Below are 22,536 nucleotides of genomic sequence, written 5' to 3'. Positions count from 1 at the left end.
CTAAAACGAAATCAGCAAAGTAGATGAGGATCCTAAGATCTCAGAAGATTAAGAGGCTCTGAACCACAGAGAGAGAGAGGCAGGTAATGAATCAGTGCTCTTTGACCCTATTGGCCAGCTGTGTGAAGAGGGTTCCCCATTCTCCCTCCAACCTTTGTCATCATCATTCCTTTGCTCCTTACAAGGATTTGGGGGAGGAGTCGGTTGGTAAGCACTAAATTCATACTACACCTATTGGTATTTAGAGGAAAGATGGGAAAATCAAGTTCTCCAAAAATAAACAATGCCTATGAAAACAATGAGCATAGAGTGAGGGCCCAAATCTTCAATACTTAAGCCTTTCTTTCACTGATACAAAAGCCCTCAACTCTCTACCGACTCCCTAACTAAATTTGTAAATATGTTTGTTCATTTTTGCAATTCATCAATTTAAAGAAGCATTTTCCTTTAAAAATAAGAATAGAAATTGGTTGTTCAGAACTTAGAGCATTTTCTCAAACCAAAAAGATCATACATGGTTTTCAGGAAGCAAGTTCAGCACCATGCCCACAACAAAGCTGAACTACAGTATTACTGACTGTGTAATCCATTGTAATGTCTAGGAAAGGGAACCAAAGGTTTCCTTTGACAGGCACAAGGTAAAGTTTAGGCAAAATTTTAGAATAGGAGGGCATTCAGACTTAGCCTCTTCCTACCCCCTTATATTTTCAGAGCTCACAGGTACAATAGGTACATTTTCTCCCTTTTCCTTTTTTGTTAAAAATATTTATTTATTTATTTATCTTTTTTTAGAGGGGAAGGAGAGAGGGAGAGAAACATCAATGTATGGTTGCCTCTAGTGCGTCCCCTGCTGGGAACTGGCCTGCAGGGAACTGGCTTGCAACCCAAGCATGTGCCCTGACTGGGAATTGAACTGTGAGCCTCTGGTTCACAGGTTTGTGCTCAATCCACTGAGCTACACCAGCCAGGGCCTCCTTTTCCTTTTTTAAATTAAGTATATTTTATTGATTATGCTATTACAATTATTCCATTTGTTTCCCTTTTGCCCCCTTCCACCCAGTACCCCTACTCCCTCCAGCACTCCTCCCACTTAGTTCATGTCCATGGGTCATACATATAAGTTCTTTGAATTGTACATTTCCCATACTATTCTTAACTTTCCCCTATTTTCTACCTACCGTTTATGCTACATATTCTCTATACTTTTCCCCTCTCTCTCCCCCTCCCCAACTGATAACCCTCCATGTGATCTCTATTCTGTGATTCTGTTCCTGTTCTAGTTGTTTGCTTAGTTCATTTTGGTTGTTTTTTTTCTTTTTTTGGTTTGGTTGTTGAGAGTTGTGAGTCTGTTGTCATTTTACTGTTTTGATCATCTTCTTTTTCTTAGATAAGTCCCTTTAACATTGCATATAATAAAGGCTTGGTGATAATGAACTCCTTTAGCTTTCCCTGTCTGAGAAGCATTTTATCTGCCCTTCCATTCTAATTGATAGCTTTGCTGGATAGAGTAATCTTGGATGTAGGTCCTTGCTTTTCATCACTTTGAATACTTCTAACCAGTCCCTCTTGTCTGCAGGGTTTCTTTTGAGAAATCAGCTGACAGTCTTATGGAAACTCCTTTGTAGGTAACTTTCTCCTTTTCTCTAGCTGCTTTTAAAATTCCCTATCATTTTAATTGACATGTCTTCACATGGCCCTCTTTGGGTCCAACTTCTTTGTGACTATCTGTGCTTTCTGGACTTATATGTCTATTCATCAAATTGGGGAAGTTTTCTTTCATTATTTTTTCAAATACGTTTTCAATTTCTTGCTCTTCCTCTTCTCCTTTTGGTACCCCTATGATTCGAATGTTGGTATGTTTAAAGTTGTCCCAGAGGTTCCTAAGCCTCTTTTCATTTCTTTGAATTCTTGTTTCTTCTTTCTGTTCTGGGTGAATGTTTATTTCTTCCTTTTGTTCCGAATTGTTGATTTGAGTACCGGCTTCCTTCTCGTCATTGTTGGTTTCCATTATGTTTTTCTTTATTTCACTTTGCATAGCCTTCACTTCTTTACTTTGTGGCCATACTCAACCATTTCTGTGAGCATCCTGATCAGTGTTTTGAACTCTGCATCTGATATGTTGGCTATCTCCATGTCACTTAGTTCTTTTTCTTGAGTTTTGATCTGTTCTTTCATTTGGGCCGTATTTCTTTGTCACCTCTATTTGACAGCCTCCCTGTATTTCTGTGTATTAGGTAGATTTGCTTTGACTCCCTGTGCTGGTACACTGTAAGGAACACAGCCTTAGGTATTCGCCAGGTCAGGACAAACTGCTTCGCTGCTTTGTGGCACTGTATGTGGGGGAGGGGTCAGAGAGGGAACAATGCTGCTTCCTCAGCTCTTGCCCCATTTAAACGGACTGTCCTGAGAGACCGGCAGTTTCTTCTGCCATTGCAACCCCCACTGGTTTTTACACCCAGAGGTTATTAAGCTTTCTTTTTCCCTGCACTGGAACCCTAGGCTGTTTGGTCTGGGTTTGACTGGGATCACTCACTCCTCAGTTGTCCCTCTTGGTTTTTATCTGCCACACATGAATGTGAGACTACCCATTCTGCTGCCTGCCACTGCCACCACTTTGCCATGTGTCCTCTCTGCCCTGGTTGCCCATCTCCACCCCTCCCACCCATCTGGATGAATGTTTCTTCATTAACTCTTTGGTTGTCAGACTTCCATACAGTGTGATTTCCTGGAAGTTCTGATTGTTTTTTGTTTTTTAATTGGTTGTTATCCTTCTTATTGTTGTATGAGGTAGCAAAGTATGTCTACCTAAGCCTCCATCTTGGCCTGAAGTCAGTAGGTAAATGTTTAAAAGCAGGGTCCTTTTTAAAACAACTAAGCTACTGACTGAAAGAATTTCAAATTTAGGTGGTACAGAAAGAATGTCTTTTGGACCTGGGAAGCCATAGTACCCACACTGAAAGTTTTGTTTCAAAAGTCAGCCATCTTAACTGACCTAACTTTTCAGCTTCTTTTCCCACCAGTTACCTATAGTTTATTTACAACTTTCAAGGAAACTTTAATAATGGGGGAGAGCAGCTATCTACCTATATCAGGGTCCTCAACACTAGCTGCCCATTAGAATCTCCTAGAGACTCCACAAAATCCATATATATACCAAATCTGTGGGGAGAGACATCAAATGTCACTGTGTTTTTAAGCTCCAAGGTGACTCCAGGCACAGCTGGGGCTGGTACCACTGATTTACACAGATGCATAGTTGTAACAGGTGATTGTACCTCCTAGATGAGACACTACAATATCAAATTGTCACTGTGTTCTCCCACCCACTCCTAAATGTCCATGTCATAACCAGTGGGAATTTTAATTCATCCAAGGACAAAGCATTGAGCAACTTATTCAGATCCACTTATAAATTCCAAGAGCTCTCGCTGACCCTAAAGGAGAAAGCACCTTCTGCTCTGCCTTCCTTCCCATGAAGATGATTCCAAGACTAAAGGAATTTAGCAACTTTTGCTCTGAGCTCCAGAGCTTCAGGAGCTGCCCATAGCCATATGGTGTACATATCTTCAGGATTTTCCACCTTTCTTCACAACTGCCAACAATTTACTCTGGAAAATGCTGCCATTTCCCATTTCCCCACAGTATACCTAGGCACAAGGGCAAGAGTGGCTCAGCCAAGGACATGTGTTGGGAGCTATGCTATCCATACCTCTTCCCAGCAATAGCAGCTGACTGGGTTTATGCTTACTTGTCACTGACCATACCCCTTATCACCAAAATGCTGAGGAAATAAGCAACATTCCCATTTAGAGCCTAGGAATATCAACCCCACAAAAGACAAGTCAGCAGCCTCCCTCCAAGTGCCCTCACATCCACCTTCCCCTGAAGTGAAGTCTGTCCACAGAAGACGGTGATAGTCCTCACTGCCTGCCTGAGGCTATGACTGACTGTCACATGTGGTAACATTCAGAACACGGCTTTAGCGTCAAAACCTGGTCCATTGAAAGAGAACACTTTCTATTAAGAAATGTAAACACTTATTTCAAACACTAACAGGAACTGTTGTTAAATATGTATTTTCTTAAACATAAAGATAAAATATCCCAGATTTTTCACAGATGAGCTGAAGACCATAGGACCTAGCATATCAGGTTCTCTGTGATCTCATCAAAATACTAGTGGCAACATTACAGGAGAAGCCTCTTCCCTACCATTTCAAAATATGGAAACTAAAGTCCAAAGGGAAAGAATTTTATACCAAGACTCCTTGCCTTCCTTAAACCCCATTTGAAAATAAGATTACAAAGAGAAGGGTCTTACTCAAATCCTCCCTGTTGGTGACAGAGCAGAGGTCAGAACTCAGATTGACTGTGGGCAAGGACACTTTCACTACGTCAGGCCTGCTCTCTACTGTAGCCAAGTCTTAAACTGGAATCCTGTATTACTTTGAGGGTAAACTATTAGCAGATTTATGCAAAGATGAATTTAATAAAAAGTGAGAAGGTAGAAAGTATGCCCCCAAATAAAAAATATCCTTTAATCTACATTCAAAACATTAAAAAATTTGGGCTTTTCATATAACTGATAATATGAAGAAATATTTTGAATACCTCACATTTTGACTAATCTTTTAAAAAATCACTTTTTAAAAAGATTATCCATAATCAATGGCCTTCTCCTGACAGACTCCAAAAACAACCAGTTAGCCATCAAGTTAAGAAATAGAAAAAGCATTTGGATGAGCAAAAATCTGTATACCCACCATTTAATTGTATACTTGAGGTTTGGTTGACTGACTGTGCTATCATCTAGGAAAATTGTGGAGCAGGAGCTGTATTTCCTTGCTGTTTGTCCTGGAGGATGCTGGAAAACAATGGCAACAAGACAATGACAATTAAACAGGGTTCAAAATTCTTCCAGAGATCATCCCTTTAAACTTGAGACCAGGTCACAGAGGAAAAATGCCTTAGCCAGAAATGTTAATACTACCAGCGAGAACAATATAAAAACATTTTCTTGATACAGTGAAATTTCTTGTTCTTCCCATACATAAAAGTCACCACCACCACTCCTAATCTCAAACCTCTTTCATGAGAAAAACAGAACTCTTACGATCAAGCATCGTTCATAAAAATCACCTGCTCCAGAGCCTGTGTGAAACAAGTAGACTGCTAATTATACCACCTGAGAGTGCTGAGAGACAACCACACATTGATGTTCCCCAATTAAGGAAATGTCCTCGTTTTATGAACCAAGAGTTCACTGTACTCCTCTCTATTCTTGGAGTACAGAGTATTTGGTGGCAATGGAAAATGCAGCCAATATTATTTTAGAATCTCCTAGTTAATCTGCTTAAATTTCAAAAGGTGAGGCTATAAAGAAATAAAAGTGGGGGACTTTCAAGATCCGGTGGACCAGGACGGAGCAGATACCAGTTCCTAGTACAAAAGGAAGAGAAACCTGTCCGATCGGAGGAGGTGAAAGCAGCAAGCCAGCAGTTGCCAACCATATATGAAAATAAGAGACCAGAAACCCCATCGGTCACGGAGGAACCAGACATAATCTGTTATTTCTTTTAAATTTTATTACTGTTTCATCTTTCCATACTTTTGTCCTCTTTTCCTGGATTTTCTGTTTTATTTCTTCTTCTTTTCTTTCTAAACTTATTGCTCTTTCTTCCACTCCCCTACCCTTTTTTTTTCTTTCTTCCTTTTATTTCTTTCCTTGTCATTTCTTTCTTTTACCCACAAGAGTCACAATCAACTTGAAAATATGAAAAGACTAGAGCTGGACCCATAGAAGAGGCCTCCCAATAGTAGAGTCAGAGAGACAAATTCCACATTGCTGTAGGAGAGAAGCCAAAAGTTGCTGCATATTTGAGTAGGTGGAAGCAGAGAACAACAGGATAACCAAAAGAGACTGCACCACTGAAATTCACAGGCATTCCACCACAAAAGTTCACACCATGAACCCAGGGTGTCAAAACAGATTAATCTAAGAAGCTGAGGCTAACAAGAAGAATCTCACAAACAATGGGAAGAAAAAGAAACAATCCCTAAATGAAAGAAAAGGAGGAACCCTCAGAAAGAATGTTAGATGAAATAGAGGGAAGTCAACTGTCAGATACTGAATCCAAAGCACTGATTATCAGGAAGTTCAAAGAGCTCACAATGAGCTACCAGAAACTACAGGGGAGCTATAATGATCTCACCACGAACTATATCAACATGAAAAAGGAAATGGAAATTATTAGCAAGGGTCAAGAGGAAATGAAGAATACAATTTCTGAATTAAAAAACACAGTAGAAAGCATTGAAAATAGGGTAGATCGGATTAGTGAATTGGAGGACAAAGTAGAAAGCATCTCACAGAAAGAACAGGAAAGGGAAAAGAGGCTCAGAAAGAATGAAGAGGGATTAAGAGAAATGCAAGACAATAAGAAACGTAATAATATCTGAATAATAGGAATACCAGAAGAAGAAGAAGAACAAGGGATAGAAAACATATTTGAAAGAGTAATGAGAGAAAATTTTCCTAATTTGATAAAAGAAAAAATCACACAAATCCAGGAATCACACGGAGTCCCATTCAAGAGGAACCCAAGGAGGCCCACTTCAAGACACATCATCATCAAAATGGCAAAATTCCAAGACAAAGAGAGAATCTTAAAGGCAGCAAGGGAGAAAAAAGAAGTAACATGCAAGGGAGCCCCAATAAGGTTAGCTACTGACTTATCAATGGAAACACTCCAAGCCAGAAGAGAATGGCAAGAAATATTCCAAGTAATGAGAACCAGAGACCTACAACCAAGGCTACTTTACCCAGCAAGGCTCTCAATCAACATAGAAATCCAAATAAACAGCCTCCAGGACAAAAGAAGTCTAAAAGAATATGCCTCCACCAAAGCAGCCCTACAAGAAATACTAAAAAACCTGCTTTAAAGAAAGGAAGGAAAAGAGAGAGACAGAGAGGAACACAGGTACAAAAATGGCAATGAATAAGTACCTACCAATAATAACCTTAAATGTAAATGGATTAAATGCTCCAATCAAAAGACACAGAATAGCTGCATGGATAAGAAAGCATGACCCACATATATGCTGCCTACAAGAGACCCACCTCAGGACAAAAGACCATCACAGACTAAAAGTGAAAGGCTGGAAACAAATTTTCCAAGCAAATGGACAAGAAAAAAGAGCTGGGGTAGCAATTCTCATACCAGACAAAATAGACTTCAAAAAAAGAGCCATAAAGAGTGACCCAGAAGGTCACTTCATAATACTCAAGGGAAGAATCCACCAAGAAGACATTAACATCATAAATATATATGCACCCAACATAGGAGCACCAAAATATATAAAGAAAATCTTAGAGGAATTCAAGAAAGATATAGACAGCAACACAATTATACTGGGGGATTTTAACACCCCACTATCAAAAATGGACAGATCTTCTAAACAAAATATCAACAAAGACATTGCGGCATTAAACAACACCCTTGATGAAATGGACCTAAATGATATATACAGAGCTCTTCACCCCAAAGAAGCTATATACGCATTCTTTTCAAATGCACATGGAACATTCTCAAAGATAGACCACATGATAGGACACAAAACAAGCCTCAACAAATTCAAGAATATTGAAATCATACCAAGCATTTTCTCGGACCACAAGAGACTGAAACTGAAAACCAACCCCCCCCCCCCAAAAACCCAAAACACCCAAAATCATGGAGACTGAATGGTATGCTATTAAACAACGAATGGGTCAAGAATGAAATTAGGGAAGAAATAAAAAACTTTCTGGAAACAAATGAAAACGATCTCACAACAACCCAAAACTTATGGGACACAGCGAAGTCAGTCCTGAGAGGGAAGTTTATAGCAATACAGGCCTACCTAAAGAAGATAGAAACATTTCAAACAAACAACCTTACTCTACGGCTGCAAGAACTCGAAGAACAACAACAAAAACAGCCCAAAGCAAGTAGAAGGAAGGAAATAATCAAGATGAGAGCAGAACTAAACGACATAGAGACTAAAAGCACAATTCTAAGGATCAATGAATCCAGGAGTTGTTTCTTTGAAAAGATAAACAAAATAGACAAGCCTTTAAGTAGGCTCATCAAGAAAAGAAGGGAACGGACACAAATAAACACAATCAGAAATGAAAGAGGAGAGATTACAACTGATACCACAGAAACAGAAAAGATTGTAAGAAATTACTATGAAGAACTGTATGCCAAGAAATTTGAGAACCTAGGGGAAATGGACACATTTCTAGAAAAATATAATATCCCAAAACTCAATGAAAAAGTAGAAAACCTGAATAGACCAATAACAGCAAAAGAAATTGAAGTGGTAATCAAAAAACTCCCATCACACAAAAGCCCCAGACCAGATGGTTTCACAGGAGAATTCTACAAAGCATTTAAGGAAGAGCTAACCCTTATTCTTCACAGACTATTCCAAAAAATCCAAAAGGATGGAAAACTCCGAAACTCCTTTTATGAAGCCAGCATCATCCTAATTCCAAAACCAGATACAGATACAACAAAGAAAGAGAACTTCAGGCCAATATCAGTGATGAACATAGAGGCTAAAATCCTCAACAAAATATTGGCAAATCGCATCCAACAATATATCAAGAAGATTATACACCATGAACAAGTGGGATTCATCCCAGGGATGCAAGGATGGTTCAACATTCGCAAATCAGTAAATGTAATTCATCACATAAACAAAAGCAAAGACAAAAACCACATGATCATATCAATAGACGCGGAAAAAGCTTTTGAATAGCTTTTGATAAAGTACAGCACCCGTTTATTATAAAAACACTCAGCAAAGTGGGAATAGAGGGAGCATTTCTCAAAATAATAAAGGCCATTTATGAGAGACCTATAGCCAATATCATACTCAATGGGCAAAAACTAAAAGCTTTTCCACTAAGATCAGGAACAAGACAAGGATGTCCACTTTCACCATTTCTATTCAATATAGTATTAGAAGTTTTGGCCACAGCGATCAGGCAGGAAAAGGAAATAGAAGGCATCCAAATAGGAAAGGAGGAAACAAAACTGTCACTGTTTGCAGATGACATGATAGTGTACATGGAAAATCCTATAGACTCTACCAAAAAACTGCTCAAACTAATTAATGAATTTGGCAAAACAGCAGGATACAAAGTCAATATCCAGAAATCAAAGGCATTTTTTAATACCAACAGTGAATCAGCAGAAGCAGGAATCAAGGAAAAAATCCCATTCGATATAGCAAAAAGAAAAATAAAATATCTGGGAATAAACCTAACTAAGGAGGTAAAAGACCTGTATGCAGAAAACTACACAGCCCTGAAGAAAGAAATCAAGAAAGACACAAACAAATGGAAACATATACCTTGTTCATGGATTGGAAGAATTAACATCATCAAAATGTCCATACTACCCAAAGCAATATACACATTCAATGCAATACCTATTAAAGTACCAATGGCATATTTCACAGACATAGAACAAACACTTCAAAAATTTATATGGAACCATAAACGAGCCCGAATAGCAGCTGCTCTTTTGAGAAAGAAGAACAAAGTAGGAGGGATCACAATACCTGATATCAAACTGTATTACAAAGCCACTGTAATCAAAACAGCCTGGTACTGGCATAAAAACAGGCACATAGACCAATGGAACAGAACAGAGAGCCCAGAAATCAACCCAACTCTCTACGGTCAATTAATGTTTGACAAAGGGGGCAGTAACATAAAATGGAGTAAAGATAGCCTCTTCAACAAATGGTGTTGGGAGAACTGGACAATTATGTACAAAAAAATGAAACTTGAGCACCAACTTACACCATACACCAAAATAAATTCAAGGTGGATAAAAGACTTAAATATAAGCCATGACACCATTAAAGTCCTAGAGGAGAACATTGGCAAGAAAATCTCAGATATTTCACGCAGCAACTTCTTTACTGATATGTCCCCTAGAGCAAGGAATATAAAGGAAGGAATAAACAAATGGGATCTCATCAAAATAAAAAGCTTCTGTGTGGCTAAAGAAAATAGTATTAAATTAAAAAGACAACCAACTGTATGAGAAAACATATTTGCCAATGATACCTCAGACAAAGGTTTAATCTCCAAAATATACAAAGAACTTACAAGACTCCACTCGAGGAAGACATCTAACCCAATTAGAAAATGGGAAAAGGACTTGAACAGACACTTCTCCAAGGAGGACATACAGAATATCCAGAGACACATGAAGAGATGCTCAATATCGTTAGCTATCAGAGAGACGCAAATTAAAACCACAATGAGTTACTACTTTACACCAGTCAGAATGGCTATCATAAACAAAGCAACAAACAACAAATGTTGGAGAGGTTGTGGGGAAAAGGGGTCCTTAGTTCACTGTTGGTGGGATTGCAGACTGGTACAACCATTATGGAAAACAGTATGGAATTTTCTAAGAAAAATAAAAATCGACCTGCCTTTTGACCCAGCAATTCCACTGCTAGGATTATATCCCAAGAATCCTAAAACATCAATTTCAAAGAACCTATGCACCACAATGTTCATAGCAGCACAATTTACAATAGCCAAGAGTTGGAAGCAACCTAGGTGACTGTCAGTAAATGAATGGATCAAAAAATTGTGGTACATATACACAATGGAATTCTATGCAGCAGAGAGAAAGAAGGAGCTCCTACCCTTTGCAACAACATGGATAGAACTGGAAAGCATTATGCTGAGTGAAATAGGCCAGGCATTGAAAGACAAATACCATATGATCTCACCTTTAACAGGAAGCTAAACAACAAAACAAACAAGCAAACAGAATAAAAACAAAGACAGTGAAATAGAGAACAGGTGGGCAGCGACCAGAGGGGAGAGGGAAGGAAATTTAAGGGGAAAAATGGGGAGGGATTTTGAGGAACAAGTATGAAAGACACAGGAATGAGGACTGGGGGGGGGGGGGAGGAAATGGGAGGGAGGTGGGGAGACGAGCAAGGGGGGCTTGGATGGGAGAAAAAAGAGAAAAAAAAAGGAATAAAAGTATTTCTTTGTAAGGGCAAAGTACATTTTTTGATACTTTGCAAAAGAGTGCCAATGGATGACCTTCACATAGTGTGTCTGCAGTATGACAAGTAATTTAATACTAAGTAGATTTCTGGCAACTATATGGGCAATATAATTAGTAAATATCAATCTGAATAATTCTTGCTCAAAAGCAAGTTAGAAAAAAATAAAATAAAATCATTCAAATGAATTTCCACTTGCCTGGTGCTGTGAACAGTCTACCAAAAAATAATCTCCTAGGGATAATAAAATTGCCAACTTCACCTACTAACCTCACCTGCACACCTCCAATAAACCCTCAATATTCACAGTTTATAAATGTAAAAGAAGCATTAAAGCTAATCAGAGACCAATACCCTGTGTTCGCTACTTTAATATTTATTTTTATTTAACAAGATTTCCTCTGTAATAAAATTATGAAAATATGAAACAGCTTGACAAATATAAAAACAATGTTATAAACAATCTCCACTCAAAATTTAGTCACTAAAGTATCTATCAGGTTGCTTAAGTCACAGCTAGAGGGCACTGCATTACTAAAACATTAGTATCCTACCACACACTGTTTTATATAAATAGCATGTGGGTCAAGAAGAAAACAACCAAAATCAGGAAATTCAAAAGGTAAAAGGCTTGTTCACCCACTTTTGTTCTTAAGCATACACTGTTTTGTGCCTGTGTAAGGAAAGGCACAAAGAAGGTTTGTAAATCTGAAGTTGCAACTTGAATGTCATTTTTTTAAATGGCATTTTTAACACGGCATTTTCACATCTATTAATCATAACATTCTCACTGAGATAATCCTAAGGCATTAAATACAATTCTTTTCTTAAGCTCTTGTAGTAATCACACTGAAGTCACCTAAGACATGCTAAAAAATCAGAATCTAATAAGAGTTGCTAATATGGGAGGCAAATTTTAAAAATCCTTGTGAGCCCTGGCTAGTGTGGCTCAGTGGATTGAGTGATGGCCTGAAGACCAAAGGGTCACAGGTTTGATTTCCAGTCAGGGCACATTGCCTGGGTTTTGGGCCAGATCCCCAGTAGAGGTTGTATGAAAGGCAACCACACATCGATGTTTCTCTCCCTCCCTTCCCCTCTCTCTAAAAATAAATAAATAAAATCTTTTAAAAAATCCTTAGGAAATTTTCCCTACTGGTATAAAATCTACTACAAACAAAACCTCAAATTGATACAATTAACACACAAAAATGCATGTGTAAATAAATTTCTAGAAACACAGGATAACTTTGGGGGTAATCCCAACGATGAAGTAAAAGGACAATATTTCATTTCTGTTTCTTTTATGGTTTTGACTATTTCCCCTGACACAGATTTCTTCAGGATTAAAATATGACAAGAGCTGAATAAAGGAGCTGAGTGATACACTCAAGTGAGCACACTCTCATCATCCCTTCACAATCTAAAAAACTACCATCCTTAAACCAGCCAAACCAAGGGGCCAGTCCTGGCCTTCGACCACCCAGATGTAAGCCTGAGCCTCTCCCCGCTAACAGCTGGTGTGCCAAAGCCCTTAGCTTGCCGGGGTACAGCAACTCAACTTCTAAACTCTTTGAATTTAAAAATATTAAGAATTAAGTTATAAAGCTTTTAGTTTTAGGGTGTCTCATCACTTCAAAATACGATTTGGGCATTCAGTTACTTGTTGAATGTTAGGACTACAGGATTCATAGAATGTGAAGCTCTTAATCTGAAATACATATCATTACAAAATAATGTTCTGGATACTTTACGCACATTCTTTCACAACTCACAAACACCTAGGAAGGCTAGTAGAATTCTCATTTAGCAGACAGATCAAAAGAGGTCAAAGAAATGAAGTAATCTTCCCAAGGTCATATGGGAGACACCAGAACTCCAAGCCATATTTGTATGACACCAAAGTCCATGCCTTCTTACCTATAGTTCTTCACTTGTGCCGTTTTCTCCCAGATCTCTTCACACAATACCTCCAAGGCCCTTTCTCTTCTCTGACCCCACTCATCCTCAAAACCTTGCCAGCAGCTCTTGTTAGGACTTCTTCTTGCTACCAGACCCATCTAAGCTGAGTATCCTCCCAGGTGCTCTTAGGTTCCTTTGCACACCTCCACAGCACTGATCAATCCCTGTTGTCATTTTCAGCTCACTTGTCATTATTCTCACTAGGGTCTAGACTCCAAGTCTCTTGGAGGTAGACTGGATAATATTCTTTGATCAGCAAACAAGGAGCAATTTTATCCCAGGGACCAGTGAGGCAGTAGTTGGCTCTCTGCCCCGCTGGTGGCTATGCCAGGAATTGGCTAATGTGGATGAGATATTCAAGTACAAGATGGGCAAGAGCACGGTTGGAGTCAGAGCGCTTAGAATTCACGATGTAGCCCGGCCACTGATTAGCTGTGTGAACTTGGGCCAATTACTTAGCAGATTGATCACATGCTCTGGCTTGCTGAGGCAATCTTAGTTTGCCTGTTGTCCTGAAGTAAGCAATAACAGCACACTTTCACACTCATTGGTTTCCTGATTTGGACAATAAATTATAAGGTCACCTTGTGCTTTACCTCCTGAAGATTCAATATTTTCATCTGTAGAATACGGAAAGCAGGGATTACCCCTCCTCATGGTGCTGTAAGGACTATGTGGGATAACACATGGGGTGCTGAGGAAAGTCATGCTCAACAAGTACAATGTCACTTCAAGCACTCAGTCCCTGCATTTAAACTTCCTACTTTCAGTGGCTAAGCAAAGTTGTCCTACCACTTCTTAGGGTTCATTTGGATCAGATAATAATAAAGCATTTAAAAATATAAGATAATATTACTAGAGCAAAAGTTATAAATATTTGTAAAAAATTACATAAATAAAAATACCAAAAATAAATGCTCCATAATTTTTTAAACCCTAATTCTGAGGACAGCCAACTATGATCCTGACAGAGAAGGCAGAACTGTGTGTATGGAGACTGAAATCTGCACTAGCATTCCTTCAGATTCCTTCAAATATGGCAACAGAGGATAGGTGCCCATTGCCACCACCTGCCACTTCCTGTACATCACTTGAACAGTCTCACAAAACCATGAGGCAGATGGGTTATTCCCCTCATTTTCCAAACAAGGAAGCAGATTTAAAGTATCTTTACCCAAGCCACACAGCCAATGAGGAGTGGACACAAGGAACATTCTATGAAATTCCTGTGCAAACCAGAGTACTCACAACTGAGGACACACATGAAGACGGTGCTACAAAAATTCCACTGTTACCCTTCCAATACCACTACGAGCCTCAAAGACGCAGAGATAAAAACAGTACCCTTCCAATACCACCATGAAGCTCAGAGACACAAAGAGAAAAAGGACAATGCAAACAAACAAACAAGCCCCTCGTCCTTGACTGCCAGGTGCTAACAAGCTAATATTCCATGGAAAGAAAAAGGAAGATAAAACAGCTTTCATCAGAATCAATTCTTACATAAGAAAAAGAAGGGGAGAAAAAGCAAACAACCATGGAATTAAAAACAAAAGTGGACAAAATCATTACTTCATGAAAGCAAAAAAAATAATAACAAACCAACATTGGGTCTCAAGAACAAAACACTAGGAAGTGCCAATTTTGAGATAAAATTTTGCTGTATTATGCCATGCATGCTGTCACCATAAAATACTTATATTCACAATTTACTCCAATCCCAGATCAAACCCTGGCTTCACTATGGTTCTGTGCAATGACTCTACAATGAGAACTATGGTACTTTTTCTCATTCTCATTTGGGCAGTGAGACAAAAGCCAGAAATATAATCCTTTAGGGCTGACATCATCTGGAGAGAAAAAGTACCCTAAAGGGCACCCCAGGTGGGGCAGGGCAGCCAACAAGTCCCCAACCCCTGCACCAACCCGCCCCCCAGGCTTCCACAAAGGCTTCTCCTGCATGCAGAAGTATTTGCTGCTGTCAGAGTTCTTTCTCCAACTGTATAAAATAAAGACATTCATTTCCAAAATAACTATTACTTCATTTCTTGAATACAATGGTCAATATATATGTATATGTGTGTGTGTATGTGTGTATATATGTGTGTGTGTGTGTATATATATATATATAGAGAGAGAGAGAGAGAGAGAGAGAGAGAGAGAGAGAGAGCGCGCATATATTCCATGCTATAGTTTTGGAGTAGGGTGGGATGGGAAACGAACTTATCCAGAATGATGAGAGTAGGTAGGGCAGTTGTTTACCCAAGTCTCAGTCTTAAAATTTTTAATTTACAGGAAGACTCAAAAATGGATTAGACCTGCCCCAGAATGTAAGATATTCAAGTTTCTTTCCTACTGTTATCACTCTTTCTTCTACATAATTAGTAAACAGTCATAGAAATTCAAATCTGTCAAGTATTTGCACAGTGTATATGTTTAAGGGCCTAGACATAACCCATCTCCATTGCTATGCAATAACTATCCTGTGAGATGAGACAAATGGTAGTGTCCTCTTTACAATGGATATAATTGAAGCACTTCAGCAAGTGACACAGTAAGTTGGCATAAAAGCAGAGAAGTTATCAGAAAAATCATAATTAAGGTCACCTGACTCCAACTAAAGTATTATTGCTATACCATGCTATTCTTCAGCAACATCCCTTCAAAATTTCCTATGAATGCAGTTACACTGGTCAAAAATTTACTGGTTCTAGAAGGTCATTTCTTCTCTTGGAAAAAGTTAAAAAATTTAAAAACACAAAGAAAGTCAAAAATAAGAGTTGTGCTTTGAAGAAACGAGTATTATTGCTGCTGACTGCTGCTGGTCAGTTAGAAAACTGAATTCATAGAACTGCAAACAAAATATTAAAAGCCAAGGACCAGCTACTTCAGAAAAGTTTGGCAATTACTCAAAATGTTAAATATAGCCCTAGCTGGTTTAGCTCAGTGAACTGAGTGTGGGCCCACAACCCAAAGGGTTGCTGGTTCGAATCCCAGTCCGGGCATACGTCTGGGTTGCGGGCCAATGTGGGGCGCATGAGATACAAACACACATTGATGTTTCTCTCCCTTTCTTCCTCTTTCCCTTCTCTCTAAAAATAAATAAATAAAATCTTTTAAAAAATGTTAAATATGGAGTGCCCATAGGACCCAGCAACTCTACTCTTTGGTATATGCCCAAGAAAAACAAAAACATGCCCACACAAAAAACATGTACAAGAATGCCCACAGAAGCATGATTCACAATAGCCAAAAGGCAGAAACAACCTAAGTGTCCATCAATTGATGAATGAATAAACAAAATGTGCATACCTGTACAATGAAGTATTACCTGGGCATAAAAAGGAATGAAGTTATAATATATACTACAACGCAGATGAAACCAAAAAACATTTGCTCAGTAAAAGTAGCCAATCACAAAATGCCACATATTGTGTGATCCCATTTATATGAACTATTTGGAATAGACACATCCAGAGACAGAAAGTAGAGTAGTGGTTGCCAGGAGCTGAGGGAGCAGGGTAGGGAGTGGCTGCTGATGGGCACAGGGTTTCTTCTTGGGATGATGAATATGTTCTAAAATTGACTATGGTGATACTGCACAACTGTGAATATACTAAAAACCATTTTTATGGCATATAAATTATAACTCAATATGAATTTTTTAAGTAAACTTTTATAGAGTTAAAAAAATAGTCAAAGACCAAAGGCAAGGAAAATATCCAATGAGATGGACTGTAATTGAAAATTAGGGTGTCAGTAAGAATTCATGATTTCTAAAATGTCTACTTCCTAGATATGAATGGGCCTAGAAGCAATGACACCCCCATAGTAATGAGTATTCACAGAGCCCAAGTCTGAGTTTCTAACACTGTTTGCCACTAAAAGGAATCAGAGCTCCCTGAAGAAATGGCTGATCCAGGACTGACCCAGACAGAAACAAGCTGAGACTGAAATATCTTATTGTGCCAAAAAGCAAGACAGTCCACCCCCCCCCCACAAAAAAAGATGGGGCATGCCACAAGAACACAGAGCCACTTTGCAAGACTGCTACTAGCCAAGTCCATGACAACATCAGCATCCAAATAAGGATAGCACTGAACTATATATATTAGGTTTGCCAAAAAGTTCATATAGTTTTATTCCATAAAATACGCCTTTTTCATCTTCACCAATAATTTCATTGACTTGGCTATTTTGAGTACATCAGCTATCTCCCCCATGTGGTAGAATGTTGATAGTTCTTAATTAATGTCTTGATTTGATCACTATCAACTTTAACTGGTCTATCTGACCATGAGCATTGTCCAGCAAGAAATTTCCAGCACAAAACTTCGCAAACCACTTTTGACAAGTCTGATCAGTCATAGCACCTTTTCCATACACTGCAGAAATTTTTTTTTGCTTATTAGTTGTGTTTTTACCTTTCTTGAAATAATAAAGCGTAATATGGTGAAAATGTTGTCTATTTTCTTCCATCTTCAATATTAAAATGGCTACACAAAAGTTCACCAATTTTGATAATCTTCTTTAAATGCACACTGATTTAACAGCTGTCACAATATAATCTAACAAAACTGTTTCAAATGAAGTAAGACAACTAAGTACTACAAGAATCATCATATGGAAAAAAACAAACATTTTGGCCAACCTTTTGTCAACCCAATAAATATCACTGAAAAACAGAAACCTACAAGTCCACATAAAGATGAAAGGATGGAAGGATGATGGGTAGATGGGAAGAAAAGCCTCTCGGAGTGGAATGAGACTTCCAAATGTGCAGGGGTTAGAAGAAGGGGGCTGAAAAATTACCATTTGCAATGAAAATACAGATTGGTTCAGGCAAGAATGATCCACAGATGTAAAACCTGAGGGTGGGAATAAGGTGCAGGATATTTGCATGGTCATAAAGTGTCTGCTTACTGACTGCTCATTAGTTGTAAGGTGAAAACCAGTCAATACACAGTGGCGAATATGAACAGCACCTTGGTAGGTGATAAAAATCAACATCGCCAATGAGGTCAGGTGAATATTGGATGTCTCCAGGTTTAATACATGGAGAAAGGCAAGGAAGTACTCCATGAAGTGTTTTGGCTTGAAGTGCTGACTTGAATCCTTCAGACAAATTCAAAGTGAGAAATGTTCTCTTAAGAAAACACCTGGCTCTACATTCTGCAACAGTGTCAATATGATGAAAGACAGAGGAGACTGAGGGACACAACTAAATGCCACATGTGATTCTAAATTAAAACAAGCACCAGAGAATAACATGCTACATAGGACATTATGGGGCCAGTTAACACAACTGAAATATGAACAGTTAAAATTTAAGAGAACAGTATCAATGTTAAACTCTTGACTTTGATAACAATATTGTGTTTACACAGAGAAAATCTTTGTCTTAGGATATACACAATGGACAGTATTAGAAATAAAGGGCAGGATGAAGACAATCTACTCTCAAACAATTCAGAAAAAATAATACAGAAAATTTACAACTCGTGAATTTGGGTAAAGAGTGCATGAGAAGTTTCTGTATTATTATAATGTTCCATAAGTTTAAAGTTTTTCACAGTAAAAGTTAACAACATATTTATATAAAGTAAAAGAACAAACTATAACACAGATGCTGCAGTGGAAGCCTCCGCTTGAAGGGTAAGGGAAAGAAAGTCTGCTTCTCCTTACAGGACTTGTCTGAAAAAGTCCTTGCCCCTTCTCAGACTCTGTGTTCCTTTTTCCTCTTTCAGCTCCAGAAGTCCCTGAACAAGGTGATGAGGTTGAAAACTGAGGAAATAAGAGAGCAATAAAGCAAAAACTGAAATGACATAGTGAGGAGGGTAAGGCATCATGGAAGGCCTGGCGTGGCTATGCAGCAGCTCCTATGAGGTACAGCTGGGCTCCTCCATCCTCAACAAAGAACAACAGAATGGGGAAGTCACAGAGGAGGTCCAATCAGAAACATTCCTTCCACTGTCCCCCCGAAGTGCCTCAGAAATGTGAAAAGCAGGCAATATGTTCAAGAATATGTGCTGGCTGATTCAGAGATGAGATCTTCATACCACACTAAAAAGAGCAGGGCTTCAAACACAGCAACTCCCACTGAGAACAGGTCATGTATGTTCTAGGACAAGTCATCAAATCAGTTCAGTGACCTTCGCTTGGGTGTTTTAACAAGGGCAGTGTAGTTTCCCAAATGACCTTCCACGAAGGCACTAGGAAAGCAATTTCATGTGTCAGTTGTCCTATATTCATGTAGACCATTACACTTTCCATTACATTACACTTTATTTGTGCCTCACAGCAACACAGAAGGAAGTATACAGGAAAGTGTAAAAAAGAAAGTCTTCTACAGATGTAATAGACACTCAAAGGAACTATTATCCCACACAGACTTATCTCTATCAACATTTTTGAGTGTACAGCATTATCACTTTTAGGTATTCTAAAAAAAAAGAAAAGCATTAAGAGAGAGAACATAAAACATCTTCCCTGTGTTGACATCCATTGTGTCAAGCAAAATGAGTGCTACGGGAACCAGAGTATCTAAGATTCCTTAGTGAGATGTGAAATCCCAATTCCTTAATCTTACTAGATTTTAAAAATCTTACTGAGATCAAAAACCTGCTGAGGGTTCTTTGGTGCCTACATAGTGGTTGCTCAATAAATTCAGATTCTACTAAAAGTAAATCTCCCAAAGAGGCAAAAGCAAGGTTTAGATTTTTTTAAACTTCAGTTCCTGGATCAAGCTCACTATATTGCTTGACTTCTCTGGCTTACCAGGTGAACTGTATAAACAGAAAACACACCATTTTGCAAGAAATCTGCTCCCACCCCTTTTCAACCTATAAGGCAAAAATCCACTTGGACTGCATTACTGAAGAGGAGCATAAGCCCTCCCAGGCTCAGCTCCCACACAAGTTGGGCAGAGTATACTTCACCCTGGGAATCCCTGTCTTCACTAATTATGAAGAAAACTATATATATACTCAAAATGCCAAAAAGGCTTTCATTATTTTTTATATAGAACTTGGAAAACTAAATGGAATCTATCCATATTCTAAAAGGCAATAACATCAATATATTTATATGGTCCTATAATTTGTTTGCAGGAGCCCACCTCATGAATTTCTATACAATGGAATTTTGACCACATTTTCAAAGGGTAGGGAAGATAATGTTACAGCTTTAAATCTTTCTAACAGCTTCAGTGTCAAGTACTTCAAGATCTATAAATACTTAAATGCAGATAGTCTAGAAACTCTGAGAAAAACCCTTGTAATGTAAAATACTCATTCTTGTTTTCAATACAAGAATAGCATATTAATTTTGGTAATTTACCTAGTTCATTATTCCATAACTCATGGAGATAGTTTTTTCTAAAGAAAGAGTCATGTATTTATAGGTAACTTGCCTGGACTCTACATTTGCAGGGGTGCAAGTTGGGGCACCATGAAGATGGGGCTTAGGGGAAGGAACACAGACAGAGCCAGCTGTACACGCTGCTTAAAAGGAAGGGTAAATGATCTCAATGGATGCTTTTTGCCAGACAAGAAGGGGAGGCAAACACTGATCAGAATGGTCAAAAGTATTGTCAAGTTTATCCTGTTCTAAATACCAAAAGAACATGCAGATTCTATTGGACCTATAAACAACAATTAGGGAAAGGAAAATGTATGGAGGCAGATAGCCTCACCAGGGAAAAGAAAACAATTATGTGTTTATTCCAGTGAAACAGAGTTAAAGAAAAAGAGTAATCTGGAGTAGGATAGAAGAAGGAAAGGATCAGAAATATAAAAGGACTGGCTTTCACTTGGACCTGTGTGGTATTTGCTCTGTTATTGTTCACACACATCTTCCTACCCATGGACAATAACAGTGGATAAATGCCAGCCATGCTTATCCAATTACAAACCATAACATCACTGTCACATTCTTCACATTCCCCAAAGCACTGACAAAATACTTGAACCATTGTCACCCATTCCAGACAGTTATTTACTCTCTCTTCACTGCAAAGTCATTATGAAGAACACAGGGGTAAAGCTTCACTTACATGGTTAATGAAGAGACTCTTCCGTTTTTCTCTCACTGTGAAAACAAAAGATGAAATAAAAATGTTACATGCCTGCATGACAACCCCTTACAGGTTACCGAGGGCTATGCCTCTGTGTCATGATCCCATCCTCCCACCAACCAACATACCCAATTGCTCCGTAACCAAATATAAGAATATGTGACCTGCACAATGCAGATCTGAACCTGATTAACAAAGCAAAATACACACCCATTTATTTAAAATATGGCATGCTAAAAAAGTAAAAGTAGCTATAATTAACCAAAGGGTAACACTCTTCCAATAACTTAACAAAATATTAATTAGTAAATGCCATAAAACTTCTATGCATCCAGTAATTTAATTTAAAATAATTAACAAATAAGAGGTCAATTGATTTCTAAACAGAGCAGATCCACAAAGGTCCATACTATAAGGTGAAAGATAAATAACAATGCCCATCACAACATTAAGATACAGGACAAAATATGCTAGAATCGTTACCAGCATGGAAACCAATTCCTCTCTCTCTGTGCTGGGTGCTGGGAAATAAAGCTGGACTTCTGTCTAGGAGGCCTGATGGGGCCTCTAATAGCACCCTCACCCTCGTATAAGATGAAAAAAAATCACAATACAAGATACCATCCTATCTCAGAGATGGAGACCTTGGTGTTTCTCAAAATGGATTCTCAGCCCAAGATGTACCAGGTTGATAAGGAACCCTAAGGAGCTTTTTCATAACCTGATGTCATCAAACTTTGCATTTTCTTTCCTGAAGACCTACTTTAGAGGATATATACTAATTAACACATTTACTGAGTAGGTAACTTTAGGAGACAGAAAGAATAGGTTTCCTTCAAAGAGGTGACCAATAATGCCACCTTGGGGTATCCTAAAATGCTAGGTACAAATCCAGCTTATCCTTTCAGTAGTCCTGCCCTGCCCCCACCCTCACAGTCCACCTCCCAAATGCTAACTCTAGTTTCAAGCTCTCTGTCTGATCTGAGGAATAGAAATTGTTATTTTTTAAGATTTTATTTTTATTTTATTTTTTGGAGAGAGGGGAAGGAAGGGAGCAAAACATCAATTTATGTTTGCCTCTCATGCGCCCCCTACTGGGGATGTGGCCCACAACCCAGGCATATGCCCTGACTGGGAATAGAACCAGCGACCCTTTGGTTCGCAGGCTGGCACTTGATCTACTGAGCCACACCAGCCAGGGCATGGAAATTTTTTCCTAGTTTACATTCTGTTCAATTTCCTTAGAAGTCCTATCCTAGCTGAAATGATTTTGTCCCTCTTCCTACCTCAAAGATACCCTGGAGTACAAAAGTAAAAAACAGCCTGAGGGTATTCTTGGGAGAAGGTGCCCATAGGCCATCAGCTGGATCCATCCACAGGCCACTGGCATACACCAACCACAGAGAGAGTATA

General features: G+C 38.6%; 1 protein-coding gene across 3 annotated transcripts in view; it reads right to left on the bottom strand.

Moving 5' to 3' along the window:
• Positions 1-22,536, bottom strand: part of CCNY (cyclin Y) — a 101,282-nt gene that overhangs the window by 43,704 nt on the left and 35,042 nt on the right. For all 3 annotated transcript variants that reach the window (XM_053663511.1, XM_053663512.1, XM_053663513.1), the window contains exons 2-3: positions 21,103-21,137; positions 4,763-4,863 (exon numbers count right to left, since the gene is read on the bottom strand). In XM_053663511.1, the coding sequence (XP_053519486.1) occupies positions 4,763-4,863; positions 21,103-21,137 (136 nt within the window). The remainder of the gene's footprint in view (positions 1-4,762; positions 4,864-21,102; positions 21,138-22,536) is intronic.

This window comes from Artibeus jamaicensis, unplaced genomic scaffold, assembly GCF_021234435.1.
Source record: "Artibeus jamaicensis isolate MK-2021 breed Jamaican fruit bat unplaced genomic scaffold, CSHL_Jam_final contig_3190, whole genome shotgun sequence".
Classification (NCBI taxonomy): domain Eukaryota; kingdom Metazoa; phylum Chordata; class Mammalia; order Chiroptera; family Phyllostomidae; genus Artibeus; species Artibeus jamaicensis.
Note: the sequence above shows the minus strand (reverse complement) of the source record. Positions and strands in the feature narration are given on the sequence as shown.